Source organism: Myiozetetes cayanensis, unplaced genomic scaffold (genome assembly GCF_022539395.1).
Source record: "Myiozetetes cayanensis isolate MyiCay16 unplaced genomic scaffold, myiCay2020 scf6-25, whole genome shotgun sequence".
NCBI lineage: Eukaryota > Metazoa > Chordata > Aves > Passeriformes > Tyrannidae > Myiozetetes > Myiozetetes cayanensis.
The window spans coordinates 1,636,728-1,658,123 of record NW_026087853.1 but is presented as its reverse complement, the minus strand read 5'-3'; the positions used below and the strand labels follow the sequence as shown (position 1 = coordinate 1,658,123).

The window sequence follows — 21,396 nt, the reverse complement described above, 5'->3', positions numbered from 1 at the left end:
TCTGCTCTCCATAGTGCCGTTCCTGCTAGTGTTTGATAACACTTGGGAAGGGAAACAATACAGGCTGGGAATCTCTTTATCAAAAAAACAAAAAAAAACCAAAAAAACAAGCAAACAAAAAACCAAACCAAAAAAAACAAACAAACAAAAAAAACACACACCACTAAAAAAATACACCCAAGGGCCTGTTTTGACATTGGGGTTGGGGCTTTTACTTGGAATATTGCTTGAAGCTATTCTGGCTTACCTGGGCTCTGTCCCAGATATGTTCCTGGTGTTTCCCATTAGATACAGAAGGGGGAATGACTTCACACTGACAGAAGGAGCGTTAGACTGGATATGGGGAAGAAATTCTTGGCTGTGAGGGGAGGGAGGCCCTGGCACAGGTTGCCCACAGAAGCTGTGGCTGCCCCATCCCTGGAAGTGTCCAAGCAGGCTGAACAGGGTTGGAGTAACCTGGGATAGTAGAAGGTATCCCTGCCCATGGCAGGGGGGTGGAATAAGATGATCTTCCAGCCCCCTTCCCACCCAAACCATTCCATGATATAGGGATGCAGGGTCCCCACAGCGGTGTCAGGGACCGGCTATGGCGCAGATGAACGCGCGAGGCCCCCGGGGGCCGGAACACAACACGCTCCGCGAGCAGGGCAGGGGCTGTTTTCATCCCTCCCGCCCAAGGAAAAAGGGCGCATTTTACGCCCAAAAGCAGCGTTTTCCCCGCCGAGCTCGACCCGCGCCTCTCCCTCCCAACCCCGCTCCCCTCCCGCCGCCTCAGGCGCCGCTCCCCACAATCCCCTGCCCGACAACAAGGGCCCCACGTGACGCGCGGCCCATCATGGCGGCTCCCAGCGGCCGCCGGCCGCAGCCCGCGGGGCCGGGCGGGGGCAGCGGCGCCGGGGCCGGGGCCCTGCGGGGCGCCGACGAGGACGCCGAGGGGCTCTACGTGGCGGTGGAGCGGTGCCCGCTCTGCAACACCACGCGCCGCCGCCTCACCTGCGCCAAGTGCGTCCAGAGCGGCGACTTCGTCTTCTTCGACGGGCGCGACTCCGAGAGGTACCGGCGGCGCTGAGGGGGGGACGGGACCACCCCCACCTCTCCATCCCCTGCCCCGGCGGTCGGGTGGCCCTTGGGATGCGCCTCCTCAGCTCCGATGGGGGCCGGGTTGTCCCTCGGGGCCGGGGGAGGTGAATGGGGCTCGGGGGGCTCTGGGTGTGGGGTGAGGGAGCGGCCCTGGGGCCGCCTGGTGGGGTCGGGCGGAGCGGGACCCTCGGCACGTTCCCCTTATTTCCATTAAAATAATAATAATTGTAGTAATAATTAACAGTTCATTGCCCTGACTGTCACTTAGTCAGGTGTAGCTCTCAGCAGGTGTGCCCGTGTCGGGGTGGCCACAGGAGCTCCAAACAATTCAGGACGAAAAAATACCCGAGCATTAAGTTATTTCAAACGTGTTAATTGTTTTCGGCAACTCGCCTTAAGCTGGCCGGTTTCTACATCGTTAGACAAAATCGGAAAGCTGTGTAAGAAAAAAATAAATACTTTCTTGTCTATTTATGTGGTCCTAACCGTGGCCCTCCTTTTAGGATTACAAAAAAAAAAAAAAACCAAAAAACAAAACACTCTGCTTGAGTTAATCACGGGCTGTCCTGCCCCTCCTGGAGCACCGAGGATGAGTGCTATGGCCATAAACAAATTTTCTCATTGTATGACTCAGATGGCTCCTCCATTGCTGTCGTTCACAGCGTGGCCATCCCAGATTCTTAAAAAGTCTTCCAGCGCCGCGACTGGAATAGCTCTGATTCTTGGCTGGCGCTCGTGTTCTTGGCCCTTCGTTGGTGGCTTCGTTAGCAGCTGTTGGGAGTGATCCCTGGAGCTATTTTTGGGAGGGTGGTGGTGAGCAGTGTGTGCTGTGGTGGTGCCCTCGATCCATAGGCTTGTTATGTCCCGAGAAACAAGGGGACAGTGGTGTCTTTCTCCCACTGACATCCGTGGGAGTGGGTGGAGGATGTCAGCCAGTGTGAGTCAGCTCGGAAATCTGAGACCTTGGCCTGCCCGCTGGATGGGCTTTCCCTTTATTTATATATATTATAGAACCACAAGCTGTATTTAATCTTTCCAGAATAGGTGGAAAACTTGTATCTACGTGAAACTGCTTGGGGTTATCTGTAGCTTCCATGAAAAAAATTGGATTTGGAGTTTGGAACATAAACCAAGGGGATTTTTTCCCTACCTTTTTGTAGCCGTAAGATTTTGGCTAAACATCAGGTTTGATTACAGAAATCCAATTGTAGCCTTTGTTAGAGTTGAAATTACTGTTGTTCTGTATTAATCAAGGCTTAAGAAGTCTCTGCCCATCAGAAAAATGAAGCCATAGAGAAGCAGCTTTAGCCAAAGTCAGGAGAAGCAACAGCTTGTTGGAAAACAAACCAACAAACCCCTTTATCCTCCTCATGTCTTCTCACGTGGCACAGGATCAGCTTTTCTGTATTTGTCTGTGGCTAGAAAAATCTTCTGTATATTTGTCCAGTGTTCCTTAACTGCAGGAATTTAAGTCTCTCTATTTTCTCTGCCTTTATTCCTCCCTTCTGCCTGGACATCACAGTTCCATCCGTGGAACTGCTATTTTATTATCCCGGGGCCTCCCTATATACGCTCGATTTCCCCCAGGCTTTGTTTCTCCTCCTGCTCAGAACTTTCCATGAATGAACTGCAGGAGTGCAATTCGTTGGAAATGGCACATTTATTTTAATGAATTAAAGGAACAACACACCTGTATGAGTAGCACAATGTGAACAACCTGCTTGATGTCAGGGGGGATGCTCAGTGTGGGCACAAAGCTCTGTAAACCTTGGGTTTCTTCTTGCATTTGGAAGATAATGGGATTATTTTTTTAAACTGTGCTTGAAACAGTTTGTCTGCTTTCTTTAATTAATATTTTGAACGACTGATGGAGGAGTGAGACGCTTCTGAGGTCAGTTTTCCTGGTTTCCCCTCTGAACGTCTCGAATGTCTTGGGATGTGAGCACTGAAAGAGGGAGAGACGTTTTTCACGGTGACCAAAGCCGTGCAGGGACAGGTGCAGTGAGCTGGCTGGATCTCGGGTTGTGTTTACTGCCATCGTTATTTATTTGTTTATTTTATGCCTTCTAGTAGTGCCTGGGTTAATTTTAGATCAGCTGGTGCTGGAGGAGGCTGACAGGGTCATGGCAAGGGCTTTGCTGGGTGACCTGGTGTGAGAAAATTCAGGATGTGGAAGTGTGTGGGGGCATTTGGGCTTCCTATTTGCCTTTTTTAAGTGTTACAGATTAGGGGGGCGAAAAAAAGGATCCTTGTCTTTCTAGTGAAAAGTAAAGAAAGCAAGTGTGACTCCTTGTATCCAACTGTGGTTTATTTTTAGAATTTTCTTGTAGCAAGACAAATTAGTTCATGTTCTGATTATTTCAGGTTTCGCTGGACTATTTTGTGTGCTAATTTTTTTAAAAAAAGTTCCAGTAAAATCGAAGTTTTTCATCTGTCTGGCAAAAATCACACCCTGTTATCTGTGAGGGGGGGAGAGACCGAGGAGCTGCTGAGATTAATTATTGAAAGGAGAACTACAATTAAGGATGAGTAGTCCACAAGTCCTCCAGTAAAATAATCTCTGGCGTTCTTCTTTTCATTACTAACGTGCTGCATATTCCAAAAGCCAGGGTGGCATCCTGGTGATGGTTTCAGCTCAGAGACTCTTCTTCCTCCCAGGAGTGTCCCCCCAGCCTGTCATAGGGGTAAATTCTCAGAGTGTATTTCACAGACCTGCTGAATTGCTTTGCTTTATGTATCTGCAGAGGGCAAAAGCCAGAGACAATATGATTGTCTGAATTCTTTAAGCTGTGGGTTGTGATTGGGAGTAGTGACTTTTCACAGCGAGGGAGTTTTATTATAGTGAATATGTACAGTAATATTGCTGCCCTCAACTCCTTCAGCATTAATCAACTCCCCGTGGATTAGGAAATCTCTCTTTCTGGTTGCTTCTCCCTAATTATGAACATGTGGAAATAAGCCAGGTAACCCTAGAAAATCTCAGCTTAATGTGATAAGGCTTGAGGAAAGAGAAGCATTTAATGGGTAATTTGAGATGTTCTCCCCTCTTGGTTTACATTTTATGGGAGTTCCTATAATAGTTCATCCGAAGTTTTGTTTCTGTGCCAAATGGAAAGGCTAAAAGATATATAAAGAAAAAATGAGTTTGCACGATGAGATGCAATTAAAATGGGAGCTATATAAAGAAATGGAAATGTTTCCTTGGGGAGAAACCTGCTGAAGAAGTTGGTAGGAGCTGTTTGACATCACGTGGCGAGCTGTGACTTTTACAGGCTTTCACAAATACTTCTGTCTCCCCTCCACAGCAAGCACTTAATTCCCTCCCAGGTTCTTGACAGTTCATTCAGCTTCTTGCTGATGTGGTGGACGTGAGCTGGGTGATTTTTGTTCAGTGCCCATTAATCCAGCTCTGAAAACAAGGGCTGCCAAATTACCCCAGCGCTCCCTCGCTGTGGGACTGCTGAGCTCTGTGTTTCTGGGCCAAGGGATTTTTTTTTTTTTTTTTGGTTGCAGCCAAAGGTCGGGGTGCAGTAGGTGTGCAGTGCCCTGTGGTAAACAGGAGGCTCTTGGAGTGCCTTTTGTCATTCCCATGCTGACTCCTGGGGTGAGGACGCACAGGAAGAACTGGGGTGAGCAGCTGGACTCCAGTTGCACCGCATTCCTCTGGCTCACGTGTGGCCTCTGGCTTTTATGCCAAGCACCTGCGTTTGGTTTTGGTTTGTTTTGGAAGGAAAACAGATATTTTTGCCTGACTGCAGAAGCAGCAGCCAGTGGTTTTGTTGTTGTTCTAGTGCTAATGTCATCTGGAAGGGTGATTACACGCTCTCTGAACCCAAAGGTAGCCACCAAGCCCTCAGATTTCAGCACTTGGAGGAAAAAAGCGAAGCAATTTAAAGTTTCACCTGAAATCAAACCCACAGGTGAGCGGAGAGGGAGGCCCAAGATGCCATCCTGTCAGTTGAACCGTGTTGTTCTTTCTAAATTAAGATCCCTGAAATAAAGGGTCGTTAGGTTGTAGGTAAAATCATAGAATCATGGAATGCTTTGGGCTGGAAGGGACCTTAAAGATCGTCTTGTTCTGACCCGGGCAGGGACACCTTCCACTAGACCAGGTTGCTCCAAGCCCTGTCCAGCCTGGCCTTGGACACTTCCAGGGATGGGGCATCCACAAATATTAAACCAAATTCATCCTCTAGGATGAAATTGGCAATTCTACATAGAAGGAATTGTTTTTCATACCTGGGCTTAACTCAAAATGCACTTTTGAGGTGCAGGTCAGGACGGTGCTGTCACACAAGCACAAGGAGACAAAGCACACTTGCCACTGCTTATGTTTAAATCTCTTGGCTCCCCCCTTTGCTGTTTGCTCTCACATTCAGCTTTGTCTCTTCTTGCTTCGTTGCAATTTCTCCATCTGCATTGCTCGTATTTTCTTTAGATCTATTTCCCAAGACACTGTGGAACATGGAGGGGGGCAGAACATGGCTGCTGCATCTTCAAAGGGTGAAAACACAGGATGATGAATCCTAAAAAAATTCCTTTCTGGTCAGTTCTTTGCAGCTCCCATACCTCAGACATGCAGTGAAGCAGAGCTGAAAGCAGCCATTTGGACTATCTGAGATAGTACTATTAATTTCTCCAGTTACTAAAGGTTTTTAAAGTATTGTATTTTTCCTAGTACACAAAGTGTTGATATTTCTAAGCTATAAATCTAGATACAGTGGTAATTTGCTTACAAGTTTGTTAATCCAGCACTGATGTTTCCCCATCTTAGAGATTGTGTTGCAATTCCAGTGAGACACGTGCTCCAGAATTCTGCAAGAGTTTTATACATTGAGCCATTACTTCCCAAGATGAAGACAGATAGTTGAGGTTTGGAGAATCCCACAAGCTTCGGTCTTTTTATCTTTTCAGACAACTTACAAGCGTTGTATTGTGCAAAATATCAATAAAAGCCTTTAATCTCTTCCAGGTTTTCGGACAAGAAAGAAAGGCTGATGCATCTTAAAACCAAACAGAGAGAATTCCAAAAACAGTAAGTTGAAGTTATTAAATGAATATGAACTCTAAGAACTCTCATAAAAGCAGAACAGTCTCTCTAATGCACTGTTGCTGGAGACAGACCCAGTCCAGATAGTCATAAAACTTTCAATCGTGTTTTTTCCTCTAGTGTTTTGAAGGCCATGGAAGGGAAAGAGATAACTGATCAGCTGGTGAGTTGCTCCAAGTGTTCCACGGGTTTTTAAACTCTCTGAATTCCTGGATCTCGTAGCTTGAAGTTACAATTTACCTTGGGGGCATCGTGTTGCTTTCCCAAAAACCCTGCTGTAAGCAAAACTGAAATTGGCCCTGCAAGCAGAGTGCTCCAAACTGTCAGTGTTTTCCATTTCTCCCTAGATATTTGTTCAATAACTTAATTTTACTGATTGACTTTATACTATTTTGTTTGTGGCATTCTTCTGTGCACAAAACACTGCTATGAAATATTTAGTTGTTTGATCCATTTAAGAACATCCTGCTACTTGTGCACTAAAGCTGCTGCCTTTGTTGCTAATTATTAGTCGGTGTGTTTGAAGTAATTTCTGTGCCCCAGAGTTGCTGAATGTTCTTTTTTTCTTCCAGAGATGGAAAATAATGTCCTGCAAGATGAGGATTGAGCAGCTGAAACAGACCATTTGCAAAGAAAATGACGAAATGACCAGACGTGAGTAATGCCCCTGCTTTTGTGAAGTGAAAAACTCCCCGTGCCTTAGAGTGAAAAATCAATTGAGGTGAATTTGAGCTTTAATTTAAAAGAAAAAAAAAACAAACAACAGTGAATTTGCAAACCTTTGCTCCTTAAATCAACTTGAAGGCGAATTGGTGAGTGGATTTTAACCTTTTCATGCGTGGGTTTTAATCAGCAAACAGCAGGCGTTATTCAGCTGGATGGAGATCGCTTTGCAACAGCTTTAAAAGTAAATGCTTAGCAGGCTGTGACTTGGGCTGTGTCCCAGGAGATGGCTTTATTCAGGGTAGTGTTTCTGATCACTTCCTCTTGATAAAGAGGAGCAAACAGCTCTGCAGCTGTTACAGATCTGGTGAAACTGCTGAATTTTAACCCACACCTGTCTAAAAACCCCAAAATCCCACTGGAGCAAGAGTCACTGAAACACTTTTTAGGCAGGTGAGTTGCTCCATTCAGAAACTCCTTGGATGTTCAACACTAAATCTGTAGGGTCAAGATGCACCATTCCTTACCAGCCTCCTGCAAAAGAAGTAGAGGAAGCATATTCAGAAGCACATTGGTGGAATCAGGGATGTTTTTATGACTTTGGAATTCAAGAGGAGCCATACAGGGAGTGGAAGAACCTGAGAACAGCTGTGAAGGAGCAGCACAGGCTTGCAGTGATCACAGCAAAAAGGCTGAGATGCACAGTGATGTTCAGTTAAGGGAGGATGGATACTAACAATAGGAAATGTATAATAAGTAGAAGGTGAAGGAGTAGCCAAGTCTGTTAATTAACAGGAATGAGAGCAAGTAACAGTGCAGAGAAGTCTGGAGCGTTTAGAGCTGCCTTTGCTTCATCTTTCCACAAAGCAAACGTGATCAGCTGCTTAGCCAGATTGAATTTGACATCATGAGAGGACTGCAGGCTGAGGAAAGGAAGCAGACAGCTAAGTGTTATTTTGGTTGTGTCAGCAAGGCCTTGTGGAAGTTAAGGAACAGGCTGAAGTGGTCTGGAGCACTTGGAAACACATGAGAGAGGATGTCCCAAGAAACAGAGTGAAAACAGTCCCTGTTTTCAAAGGATGGAGGATGGATTTGGGCCCTACCTGAAGCTGTCTCATGAGCAAACAGAGACATTTGTTCTGTAGTCCCTGCAAGGCTGACACAAAAGGTTAGAAAAGCTGCCTTCAAAGAGTGGTGACAGTGGTCAGACCGAGGAGATGAGGCAGGTGGAGCTCAGCCGGAGCCAGTTCTGGCCCAGTTCTGCTCAGTGTATCCCATGATAGCTCACATGGTGGGATAGAAGGTGGAGTGGAGGAAGCCAAGGTGGATGATGATACGACTTCTGCAGAGAAGAGAATCAGGCTCAAAGTCATGCAGATGATAAATAATCAACATCATCTGAAAGGGACAAAGCTGAGTGCACGTTGTTTTTTAGGCAAGAGAAAAATGAACCCAAAGTGGGGGATGCTGGTGAGATTTGGCAGGAGAGGATCTGGGGAATTGCAAATTAAATAAAAATTAATCAATCTCCTGCTTCTCCAGAAAGCTTCAGGCCTCATTCTGGGTTAAGCAGTGCAAGTGTTGTATTTAACATGGAAGGAGTTGTCCTGCTGTGCCCAGCATTGGTGTTGCCTCAGTGGAAGTCTGGTGTCCCAACCTGAGCAACTGAAGAAAAGATACAGATCAACTGGAAAAATTCTGGAAGAGAGTATTGAGAATAAAACACCAAGAATGGCTAAGAAAATTGGTGTTTGGTTTAGGGAATGGGGAGGTGAAGAAAAACAAGGTTTTCAGTAGGTAGAAGGTTATTATTTTGGAGATCCTGACTAATTTTTATCCTGAGAAGAAAGGAAAAGAGGAAATCAATGTGACTTTGAGGAACTTAGTCCCCTTTTCTCAAAGTGCAGCTCTGAAGGTGGCAGAATGTTTGCACCAACCAGGGAGTGGATTCCTCCTCTTTTCTGCTCCTCTGTGAAGTGTGTTATCTGCAACTTTTGCAACTTGTCTTGATTCACAGTGAACTTGATTAGATTTAACCTACCAGCTGAGCTAACTACTGCCCAACCAACCTGCTGTTAGCTCAGTTATCCCAAAATTACTCTAGATAGATCTAAAATTAACTCTTGCCGTGAGTAGCCAGTAGGTCAGGAACCCAACTTGGTTCACTCTTGGGCCACAGTAGAAAGTGTAAAAAGGTTGTTTCTCTTCTCTTGGATGGGGCATAGTTTAGTTTTCCGAAATAAGAACAATTTCTAGAACACTGGCTTCCTGCTTTTGGGGTTGACCCTCTTGGAGACTTCAATAACTGGCACTTCTGAAAATAATGTTTTAAAATCCGTGTGTGTTTGCCTTCTGTGTGTGGAGAGCAGTTCAAGGAGACAGGCTGGCAACCCTCTCTGGGCAGAGATCAGGGTGCCTGGGCTTGCATTTATCAGCCAGAGCAGGCATGTGGGACAGAGTGCTGTCCTGAAATACTCCCGGGGACAAGTTTTAATCACCTCATAAACTGGGTCATAAAGCAGAGGTGCTGTGCACAGAAAAAAAAAGGACAGTTGTTTCTGCACTGGGACTTCCAAGGAGGAAATGTGTGTGCAGTGACGTCCCCTGCTCTCAAATAATTGCTGTTGGACCTGCAGGGAAGGGAGATCACTCTGTGAAAAAGTAGCCTTTCAAGTACATGAATGTGAAAATTGAACAGATGGATGTTTTCTTCCTCTTCTCTCTCTTATTCTTTATGCAAAGAGAGAGTTTGGGAATACGAATGCGAGCGTTAATTGATTTTCTGTTGGCATAGAGGAATGCTTAAAGGAATTACAGCTGACACATGGGGATTGTCAGAGAAAAGTTGGTTTTACCACTGCTTCTCTAACAGGGGTCAATTAATTTATCAACCTGGGGAATATTAGTTCTTTTCTGCATGGTGGAACTATTCTCACCTTCTTTAGTTCGGGACTTTGTGTCTCCCACGTATCGGATCTTCCTTCCTACCGGACACATCGTGGATTGCAGCAGCTCAGATGGCTGGAGATAATTTCCTGATGTTCAGAGAAAGCAGCCTCTGTGCCTGCAGGGTCAGGCACCCTTCAAACCAGGGTGAATTGACAGTTTTATAGACATTTATTTGGAGAGCGTGTAAGAAGCCTTTTCCTGTGCTTGTGAAAGGCAGAGGTGACTGACTGTCTGTCGCACCGCAGGTTTTTGGAAGCACTACTGCAGTCAGTTATTTTTATAGCAGAATCAGCAGATCACGGAATCACTAAGGTTGCAAAAGACCTCTAAGATCATCAGGTCCAACCTTCGATGCTTCAAGATGCTCTTGAAGGAAATTTTTTCCAAGCCTGATGCATGGGAGTGAATCCAGGAGGTTTGCAGCACTTCAGTGCATGAGCACATTTCTGGTTTTGGGACTGGAAAGGGAGATAGCCAGTGGATTTCCCTGTGGAAAAAAGGGGTTTACACCCTTGGGATCCAAGTGCTTTAAGAGCACTGCCATGAGTGTAAAGCTCAAATAAGACACACTAACAGCAGCAGAGGTGCCAGAAATGGTGAATGAAGATGCTATCTGCGCTTGATTTTGGCTGCAAGCAGGGCCTGGCTTTTTGGCCAGCACCGTGCAAACATGTACAGTCAGGCTATTTCTGTCAGGATGATTACCTCAGAGTTTAATTAAACTGGGAAATCTTGGCTTTTCTGCTCCAGATCCAAAAATAGCTGGGTAGAAGACAGGGAAAGAATAATCCCAGTTGCAGTCTCTTTGGAGACCTTCAGAGAAGATTAAAAAAAAAAAAAAAAAATCGTGCCACCGAGCAGCTGGAAGATGTTAATAGTTTAACGGGATTTTTTCTGTTTTAGGCTGCTACAGATCTTGTTTTCCCTAAATATTAATAAAGCTTTGTCTCAAGCTTTGCCACGAGCTCCTCTCCCAAGGGTAACATCTGCTGCTGCTCCCACAGACACGGAGGGGCTGCTGAGGATCAAGGAGGAGAACCAGAAGCATTACCGGCGGGCCCAGCGGCACCAGGAGAAGAAGGAGAAGATCCAGAGGCACAACCGCAGGCTGGGGGACCTGGTGGAGAAGAAAACCTACGAGCTGAAAACCCAGTACGAGCACCTGGCGAACCTGCGCAGGACACACATCCTGGAGCTCACCTCGGTCATCTTCCCCATCGAAGAAGTGAAGACAAGCATGAGGTGACGGAAGGCTGGTCCTTTTTGGACTCGTTGGGCTTGGCTTTAGACACCCAGAAGTGAGGGGTGGTCCGTCTAAGGTAGAGGCTCAGGCTCTCTTAGCATGGTGGGGAGGAGGAGGTGTGTTCCCCAGAGATAGAGGTCCAGCACAGCAGAATCTGGAGGTACTTCCATCTCCCTGCTGAATGATCTAATCTATGTGTCCTGCGTAAACTTCCTTAAAATATGGATTCACATCCCTGGAAGTGCTCAAGGCCAGGTTGGACAGGGCTTAGAGCAAGCGTGCTCCAGTGGAAGGTGTCCCTGCCCGTGGCACTGGGGTGGAATGAGATGAGCCTTAAGGTCCCTTCCAAACCCAGACCACTCTGTGATTTCACCACAATAAGCCATTAAAAAACCCCAGAACCAAGGAAAGCGGTGTTGGGAATAAGAAGTTGGGCAGGAGCGCTCTCCACAAGAATCCTTGCCCTGGCTGGAACCTGGCTGGGTGCCTGCTGTGAATTATTTGATCACATTTTTAAAACTCCCCGCAGAGACCCCGCGGACGCGTCGTCCGAGGGCGACAGCGCCATGACCTCGAGCACTGTGAGCAAGCTGGCCGAGGCCCGCAGGACCACCTACCTCTCGGGCAGGTGGGTGTGTGACGACCACAACGGGGACACCAGCATCAGCATCACGGGGCCCTGGATCACCCTCCCCAACAACGGCGACTACTCGGCCTACTACAGCTGGGTGGAAGAGAAGAAGACCACGCAAGGACCTGGTAAGGAGCGAGGTCCCTTTGCTCTCACCCAAACTCTCAGTCAGAAATAAACACCAGCAGAGGGATTATAGGGGAAATGTTCCCTGCCCAGTTGGAACTGGGTGATCTTTAAGGTCCCTGTGGCTGCCCCATCCCTGGAAGTGTCCAAGGCCAGGTTGGAAAGGGCTTGGAGCAACCTGGGCTAGTGGAAGATGTCCCTGCCCGTGGCAGGGGGTGAAACGAGATGAGCTTTAAGGTCCCTCCCAGCCCAAACCATTCTGTGATGTTATGACTAGTCTGCTGAAACCCACTTCTGCAGGAAATGCTCACTGGGACACAGAGCACAATGTAATAGAGAAATAAAGTTAATTATTCACAGTTTTGACATGGTTCACATGCCGTCATCTTAACAGGAATTCCAAGAACTACTATTTTCTTCCAACTTCTGACAGATTTCATTGTAAACGATTGCTAGATTCAGGCTGCTTTTCCATACTTACAGCTGACATTTGCCAGGGTAGACTTCAGTAACACATTAACACACCCACCGAGGCTTCACTTTCAAACGAGACTTTCATGTTGTTTTTGTTTCTTTTAGATATGGAGCATAATAACCCTGCTCATACCATCAGTGCTGCACTGTGCTATGCAACTCAGCTTGTTAACACTTTGTCTCTCATACTTGATGTAAACCTTCCCAAGAAGCTCTGCAACAGGCAAGTAAACACGAGAGGTGAAGCAGTGGCCAGTCTGGGTTGATCCTCAGTCAGTTTGGTTTGGGGAACAAAGTCATGAATGGGAACGGATTTTATGGTAACAATGATGGCTCGTGAATTTTTGGGCTGTTTGAGGAAAGCAGTAGTAGGATTTTAGACCACAGTTAACAGTCCCTCCTTTTTTACCTCCTGAGAGGGTAGACCAGCCATCCCAGCTGGAAATAACACCTTCCTCATTGGTGTATTCAGCACCATCAAATTAGAAATGAAACATGACAAGTCCACGAATAGCACTTCTCATTTTTATGGACCCCCACTGTGCTTCACAATATCCCAGCCCCATCCAGCAGCTCCTGAATAGCTCTGCTACATTCTGTGCTGTAAGGCAAGGCCTTGTAACACGCCAGGACTGTAATTCCCTGTGGGATAAACCACCCGTGGGGAACATACCTGGCTGCCAGATCCGGGAGTGCATTGCACAAACCCCGCTTGGGATGAAAAGCACTGTGAAATTTTTGATGTCTGTGTGGAGCAGGTGGATTTATTTGTACAGGAGCTGTAGACCTGATCAGTCTTCCATGGGTCCCAAATATGCTGCTGAAACTCTTTTAAAAAAGTGTTTCAAATAGTGGGTTTCAAAGTGAGGGCTCTAAAATTGTGTGGAGGGTTTCGGCTTTTCCTTCCACCCTGTGACAGGGGGTTAGAGCTGGGTGATTTTGAGTGTGCCTTCCCACCCAAACCATTCTGTGATTTCGTTTGGGTCCTCAGCCTTCACAGAAGGGAAAGGTTGGGAACAGGGAATGATGCAAGGATTTAAAAGGAGACCTGAAACAGTTTGGCCGCAGTGGATCTTTGGGTTTCATACCGTTTGCACCACCTGTCCTGTGAGACCGGGCAAGCAGTGCTTGTTGATAAAATGCTACCACTCTTGGCAGGTGGAAAATTAATCTCCTGAGCACTCTAAAACTGTCTGTACACTCTAACCAAGTCTCCAGTAAGTGTATTTTCACAGCATATTGCTTTCTGTGTCTTTATGTGTGTTTTAACAGCGAGTTCTGTGGAGAGAATCTCAGCAGACACAGGTTCACACGGGCAGTGAAGAAGCTGAATGCTAATATCCTTCACCTTTGCTTCTCTCAGGTAGGGGGAATGCACATTGGCTTTCTTTAAATGGCTTTTAAAATACCAACTGTGCCTGCTGGTTTCCTCCAGGAGCTGATCATGTCTTTGTTTTTTGGTTGTTTTTTTTTCCCCCTTCCCCCCTTGGCAGCATGTAAATTTAGATCTGCTGCACCCACTGCATACCCTCAGGAACCTTATGTACCTGGTCAGCCCGGACACTGAGAACTTGGGCAGGTAAGGAGAGCAAAATCTCAACTCTCTTGTGGCTGAATCCCTTCTGAATTTATGCCTTTGCCTTGTTCCTTGTGAGGGAAATTCTCTTCTGCTGAATTCAGGGTGTTTACAGGAGGAGACGACAGGCAAAGGGGATCCTGAGTAGGAAATTATATTCCAAAGACGTGTGTTTGCTGTGGCTCAGCATGTGGCAGGCCCAGCTGGAGGCTTGGTAGCTGATGATGGACTTATTTCCCCTATGGCCAGAAGCAGGAACTCCTTCCCTCCAGGGAACAGCAGCACATATGCCAGGCAGCCCTGCCATGCTCCAAATATGACCCTGCCCACGCCTTGCCAACATGTGAATACCTGAGAGCATCCAGCAGGAAAAACCCTGACAAGAATCCTAGGCAGACCTTTCCCAAAATACTCCCAGTCAGTGAGCTCCCTAGACCAAAGCTGACACTTCAAATGATATTAATTTATATGTAAATTAAGATTAAAGACAACTCTTCTGTTAACTTAGTACATGACGAAAAGAACGTCAGTTCCTGGCCTTGCACACACCAGGTTTAATAATATTTTTTTCTTTTCTTTTTTAACAACTTAAATATAAGAAAGCAAACAACATTCATTTCCCATTGGGATAATCCAGCCACAAGTCACTTGTTCCTGAGACAGTCTGCAAATATTTGTTTGATGTGACTCCATTCCCCCTTAAATGTAGTGTTCTGAAATCTACTTTTCCCCTTTGTTCTCGTGTACAGATCTAGTTTTATTCAAAAACCTGCAGTGCCACTGAGAGGAACTGCCTCTCCCTGCTTACCTTGTGTTCTCTGGGTATACCCCCTACTGATTCAGCCCAAAGACATGGGGAGCCAAATCTTTGTAATACAGCTTGGTTTGGAAAAAAAAAATTAAAAAAAAAAAAATCTGTGCTTGCTGCTGCAAAAACAGGGAGAGTGCAGGAAATACCCAGAGGATGGAGAACTGTGTCCTGGAAAGCAGCTACTGTAAAAGGTCCAGGGGTCACAGTGGGTACCTGTGCAGCTGTCAGAGAGCTCCAGGTGCATCTGTTGAATCCAGGTAGTGCAAGAAGGGGTTAGAGGAGAGTTGGATAAAGTGTCTCCCAGACTGTGGAATGGCTGCAGAGACACCACTGGGAGCACAGGGTATGAGCTGGCTGAAATGAGGCACATGTGCCTGAAGCACAGGTTGATTGCCCACAAGAATGAAGGTGGGGATTCTGCTTCCTTCTGTCGTCCTGCCAGGGCTGGGTGAGCTCCTGGAGTGGGTGCTGTCACCAGGCAGGAGTCACTGGGCTAGGGACAGGGAGAACGGGTGGAACGGGGTGGCCTTTGTTACAGAGGAGGTCACCTGAGATGATCTAATGGTCCCTTCTGGCCTCAAACCTGATGACTCTCCTCTCATGTTGCCTTGTTAAGCAAAACACTTTGCCAGGAGGCAGCGCTCCCATTCCTTCCTGGATTAGGAAAGGGGAGTGTTGGTCTTTAATTTCTAAGCTGGCTGCGAAGTTTGCAGCAAGCAGCTCTCTCTATTTTCCTTTAGATATCTAAGCATTTAGTTGCCTGATAATCTCCTCTATACGCTGCTGTTTTCATACACATACAATTCTACCAAGCTTTAATTGTCTGGATTAAAATTTTCCATGCTAAACTGCTGCTTCAGGCTCCTTCTCCCACTAAGGCTGGAGAAACACTTTTGCCTGCGTTACTGTATTTTATGGTTGGAGTTGGTGATCTTTGGGTTCTTTTCCAACCTAAATGATTCCATGGTTCCATGAAATTCGTGCTCGTGTTTCACTGAGCAGCTTTGGAATGAATTCTGGCAGGGCTGCTGCTCGCTGGGGTGGGATGTGCCTTTATGTGCTTCTGTGAAACCCTCACAGCCTCTGACCGTGGGTCACAGGCCTCTGGAAGTGCCAGCTTTGGCTCAGTAAAGGTGAGTCAGGTTTGGGCTGGAGCACAGGCAGCCCAGAGCAGTGGGATGGGGCGGGATGCAATCGCTTCTCCCACCAGGCAGTGGCAGCAGGGCACTCGGAGTCAGGGTGCAGGTGGGTTTAGCCAGGACTCCTGGAGATCCAGCCCCTTGTCCATGCTCAAAGCAGAGCCAGGCACTCAGGACTGGAGCATCTCTCTTATGGAGAAAGGCTGAGGGAACTGGGACTGCTCAGCCTTGAGGGATGACTGAGAGGGGACCTCATCCAGTCCCTTAGAAGGGCAGGAGCCGAGAGGGTGGATGAGGCTCTGCTCTGGGGTGCCAAGCAATGGGACAAGACACAGCGAGCAGAAACCAGATGCACAGGAAGTTCCAACCTGAATATGAGGAAGAATTTTCCTGTGTGGGTGACCGAGCATTGGAACAGATTGCCCAGAGAGGGCGTGGAGTCTCCCCTGCTGGAGATACTCAGATTCCATTTGGACACAGTCCTGTGTCTCATAGTGAAACAGATGCTGAGGTGTTGCTCAGGGTGAGGTGAGAAGTCTCCTCTTCTTTGTGGAAGTTGTGCCAGGTCTCCTAAGTTAGAGAGACGGAGCTGAGCCATCTCACCTGGCCGGGGCTAGTGTTGGAAAGGAAAGCTGTTCCACATCAAGCTGAGATTCCCACCAGTGGAGCTCTGAGTTATCATCAGTAGTGTGTGTTTCACCATCCCTGCCGAAGCAGAACGGCTCTTCCACCATTCCAGCTCCGTGGTCTGGAACCTGTCCCTTCCCTGGCCAAGTGTTTTTGTTTCACCCCCGTCCTATCACAGCTCTGCAGCCAGTGAGTTTCTCCGCCCGCTGACAAAGACAGGGCTGTTTGATCTCTCTGCCGGGCCCATGCCAGAGCCGTGGCATTCCCAGGGCTCACTGTGTCCGCGTCCACAGGTCCGGGCCTTTCGAAATCAGCGCCGACCTCGAGGACTCCATGGAGTTCGTGGATCCCAGCGCCGCCGGCGAGACGGACGAGAGCGGCGACGAGCGCGTGAGCGACGAGGAGACGGACCTGGGCACGGACTGGGAGAACCTGCCGAGCCCCAGGTTCTGCGACATCCCCTCGCAGCAGGTGGAGATGCTGCAGAGCCAGAGCACCCAGGCGTCCCAGCCCATCGCCAGCAGCAGCGCCGGCGGGATGATCTCGTCGGCCGCCGCCTCGGTGACCTCGTGGTTCAAGGCCTACACCGGGCACCGCTAACCGGGGACAAGGGGCGCAGGAGCCGTGGAAGGGACCCCTCCCCGACAGTGCTGTAGGAAACCTTACATATTCAGTTTAGTAGTGCCTGGAACAAAGAAAAGGTCAAGGACTTTTCGTTTTGTAAACCGGAAAAACAAAAACAAAAAAACCCCCACAAAACTCTTTTTATTTGCGCAAGGCGACTGTGACGGGCCCATTTTGTAAATTAGCTCCTGATGGATTCCATGAGGGCACTTGGTGTCTTGGTTCCGTCTGTGTTGAATATCGAAGGACCCAGCGACCTCCAGCTCTACTTTCTGAAGAAGACACAGATTTTGGAGCATTTGGATCGGGATGGGCGCAGAGGAGGCTGCTCAGGGCGCGGTCTGGACAGTGGTGCAAATGCAGTTCCCACTTTCTTAACTCCTTACAGGGTTTTCCTTTTGTGTGTGTGTGTTTTAAATCTGTCTTGCATAATGCAGAAATGCGTATTTCTAAATTTTTTTCATTCGGGACATGAAAATTATGCATTTTTAACATGTTTTCTAATCTCTGTTGCCATATTTTTAATACAAAGAATCAGCATGGGCAGGGAATTCACACACAGCAAGTTGCTCTCGTTTTAGATTTGGCTGTGAATCTTTTACCCAGTTTTTTTGCCGTAGAAAAGCCGGCTTGTTTCATGCTGTTTCCACTGGTAGGTGTTCTAGAAGTTTCGTGTTGTGCTGCCCAAGGCACACAGGCTCTTTACTCTTAATATCATACACCAAAGAAACACTGGACGTTCTCTTCGCTCGACCCACATTCGATGCTGAGACAGGATTGCGTTGTTGCAATAATATCCATCGGTCCCGACACTGTCTTGCCACTTCTTAACATGAGAAAAACCTCATTTCAAGCCAGTTTGGTGAAACCACACGCTCTCCACACTACATGTGTTTTTTAACCCTGTTCTATTTTATGTTTGGGGGGGGGGGAGAGTGGTTTTTTTGTTTACCGAATGCCAAGAAGTTTGATTTCGTTTCCCTGGCGCAGCTGGCTCGTGAAACGGCGGGAGGTGGGAATACACTGACAGGTGAGTTGGTGGACAGGTGCTCCTCCCCTTCCTCTGCCTTGTGGGATGGAGCACTCATGGATGGGGCTGCTCAGCGAGGCTCCCAACATGCAGTTTACATTTAGGATTGGGACATCTTCTCCACAGGGTCAACCAAGGTAAGAGCATCCTCCCCTCCTTCCACGAGGGAGGGTTTCTGCCACTCTGCCCCGTACCCCACACAGGGGGTACCAGCTGAGCCTCCCTCCCCATCCCTTGTATGGCAGCTCTTTCTCTTTGGCCTTGGGGTTGGGCATCTGTTAATTTTTTCTTTCTTCCTTTTTTTTTTTTTTAAACCAAAGACCCTTAACTCCACACTAGCCACACACACATATTGTTAGAGGACAACACCCTCGCTCCCACCACTCTCTTGTTCTAATAATTAGGTTTGTTTGAAGAGAACAGCCCAGGCTCCCTTGGCTACTGGAGCCTGATCAGGGCCCAGGGGGTTTGGGCACTGTTGGCTCACGGCACTTTATGACTTGCAGCTCTCGGATCCTTTGCAGCTCTGAGCAACCAGCACGGCCCAGTATGGGATACTGGGCTCATGTTGTGCAGCCCCTTCTGGCTCCTCATTTATTTTGCACTGGACCCTGCCATCTAAACACCTTTTTCGTTGGGTTTTTCTTTGTATTCCACAGGCATTTCAGTCCCTCTTTCGTTGCTGCCTTTGTGCTACTTCGAAGCCCCGAAAAGGTCAGGCCATGACTCAGCTTCGTACGCTGACTCGACTTAGGGAAAGAAAATCCAACCCAATAACTCTTCTAAGCCATAGACTTCCTATCCATGTTTTCCAGAATAATTTATTCGCAGCCATGTCACCTTCTGAGAGTGCACAAAGGCACGGTGAGGGTGTTCAAATGTGTTTGGGGTGGGGCTTTCCCTGGAAGGCTTTTTTTTTGGTAATGGAACACAGAAGTCGCAGCGTTTTGTTTTTTTTAAAGTGTTTTGCACATGTGTAGCTGAGGGAGAACTGTGTGTGTCCAAACCTTGAGTGCAATCAGTGGGATTCGTTTTCCAGGTGGTTGGGGAGGGGGGTAGGGGAGGGCAGGAATTATCTGTAATTATAGATATTTGAAGGCAGCCAGCTGAGAGTTTACAAAACACTTCGCGTAGCGGGAACGAACACGGGAATTTCAGCTCAGGCCGTGACTTTTGGCCGTGCCCAGTGACCTGGGGTGGCCACTTTGAGCTGCCAAGGAAGGGCCTGATTTTGGGTGCCCAGCCCCAATCAGGTGCCTCCAAAGGGTCTCGTAGGGGGGAACACCCGAGGGTGGCTTTTCACCTGCGAGAACTCGCGGCCTCTCTCCGCAACTTCCGATGTAACTGAACACAAATGGTTTGGTTGGTTGTTTTTTTTGTTGTTTTTTTTTTTTTTCTAAATTTTATTGTATTATTGCAATAAATCTTTAACAGTTAATTTTTTTTATTACTATTATTTTTATTTTTAAAGTTGTATAACTGTTACTTCTGTGTGGTCTGTTTTTCACAAGAATTTCCAGCCTTTGAAGCGTCACAGGGACCGGACCTGTTACAGTGCAATCAGTGGTACAGCGGTGGAAATAAGCAATACCCATTCTAAAAAAATACTCTTACATAAAATAACTGCATCTCCAGGGGAGCAGGAGGGCGGGTTCCTGCACAACACACACACACACATCCCTCTATGTACATGTAAACGGGTAAATCTCTCGTGTGAGCCTGGCTCGGGGCTGCTCATGTGCTGGGTGACGTTGGTTTCTGCAGGTGCTGAATTCCTGCTGCATGCAGAGGGAGATGCTCCTCCTTGCAAGGTCATTTCAGGATGCAAGATGTGTCTTTTTATGGCTTTAATTATTCAAGTGAAGCAGTGAGAGTCTGAGCAACAGGGATGGGAAAGGGCTGAGCAGGCTCTGCCCCTGGGACCAGGTGGCCTGGCAGCCCATGGGTTGCAGGCTGCTGAATGATGGAGGACAACCAACCCCTCCCACTCCGTTTTTTGGGATGTATCTGATAGGGGGGACTGATGCCCTGTGATTCCTGGCTGCTGCACAGTCAGGATTGGGAGCAGCAGCCACCCCACGAGCTGGGTGCAGGTTGTTGCCTCAGTCACAGCACAGTCAGTCCTGGCCATGGGCAAAGCCAAGCTGACTCTGAGCTCAGCTCGTGCCTGTGGGATGTTCAGGTCAGCTCTGCTTAAGCAGGGCCAGCAGCAGGAGGTTTTGTCCTCTGCCCACACTGGTTTGTGGCAGGAGAGCAGCCTGATAATGCCCCTAGTCCTGTCCCAACTCCAGGGTTGCCTGGACCAGCCAAAGGCAGGCTGGGAAGAGAAACAGCCCAGGGTGAGGCTTCAGCACCATTCCCACCGTGCAAGAAGTGGGACTCGAGACAGAGGTTGGATGTTTCAGTGCAGTTTTGTGCAGGTGTGAGATCCCAGAATGGTTTGGGTTGGAAGAGACCTTACAGACCACCCAAGCCCCTGCCATGGGCAGGGACACCTTCCACTAGCACAGGTTGCTCCAAACCCTGTCCAACCTGGCCTTGGACACTTCCAGGGATGGGGCAGCCACAGCTTCTCTGGGCAACCTGTGCCAGGGCCTGCCCACCCTCACAGGCAGGAATTTCTTCCTAATATCCCATCTAATCCTGCCCTGTCAGTTTGAAGCCATTCCCCCTTGTCCTGTCCCTCCAGGCCCTTGTCCCAAGTCCCTCTCCAGCTCTCCTGGAGCCCCTTTAGGCACTGGAAGGGGCTCTCAGGTCTCCCCGGATCCTTCTCCAGGCTGAACACCTCCAGCTCTCCCACCCTGTCTCCAGAGCAGAGGGGCTCCAGCCCTTGGGGCATCTCAGTGGCCCTCATGACAATTCCAGGGGCTGCCACAGGGGCAGAAACTGCAGGAAGTGACCTGAGCTCCACTGCAGCACCTCAGCCCCTCATCCCAGGGAGCAGAGACACAGCAGAGGGAAAAGCTGCTGCAGGAACAGCCGGGATGGAGCAAGAGCTCAAACACAAGCCTCGGCCACGGGTGGCTTTTTCTGTGGTGTCCATGCCAGGACAGTCCCAGAGCCTGATGAAAACTGGAAGCTCACAGACAATGGAAATGTTGTTACAACTTCTTCGCAGGCATATCTGGAAATTCAGTCCAGACGCTCCAACTGCTCCCAGGCAGGGAAGTCAAGCACATGGTGCAGTCCCTCATCCTCAGTCCTAAACACTGAACTTTACAAATCCAACACTGGGTTGTTGTTTTAACTGACTCATAGGAAACAAAAAAAAGTTTACTGGACCTTGGGTTCTCCCTGAACCATCCGTTTAGGAAACAGGAATCTGCACTTTGCTGCTTTTTAGGGGAAAAAAAAAAAGCCTGCAGGCAGCTCA

At 48.0% G+C, this 21,396-nt stretch overlaps 1 protein-coding gene across 1 annotated transcript; it reads left to right on the top strand.

Moving 5' to 3' along the window:
* The first annotated feature begins 835 nt into the window (after nt 1–835).
* ATG14 (autophagy related 14) lies at nt 836–19,455 on the top strand. The gene is made up of 10 exons (XM_050334837.1): nt 836–1,053; nt 6,053–6,115; nt 6,251–6,293; nt 6,703–6,784; nt 10,747–10,984; nt 11,515–11,744; nt 12,322–12,439; nt 13,489–13,579; nt 13,710–13,795; nt 16,663–19,455. The coding sequence occupies exons 1-10, from the start codon at nt 836–838 to the stop codon at nt 16,967–16,969; spliced, it is 1,476 nt and encodes a 491-aa protein (XP_050190794.1). The 3' UTR covers nt 16,970–19,455.
* The last annotated feature ends 1,941 nt before the right edge of the window (nt 19,456–21,396 follow it).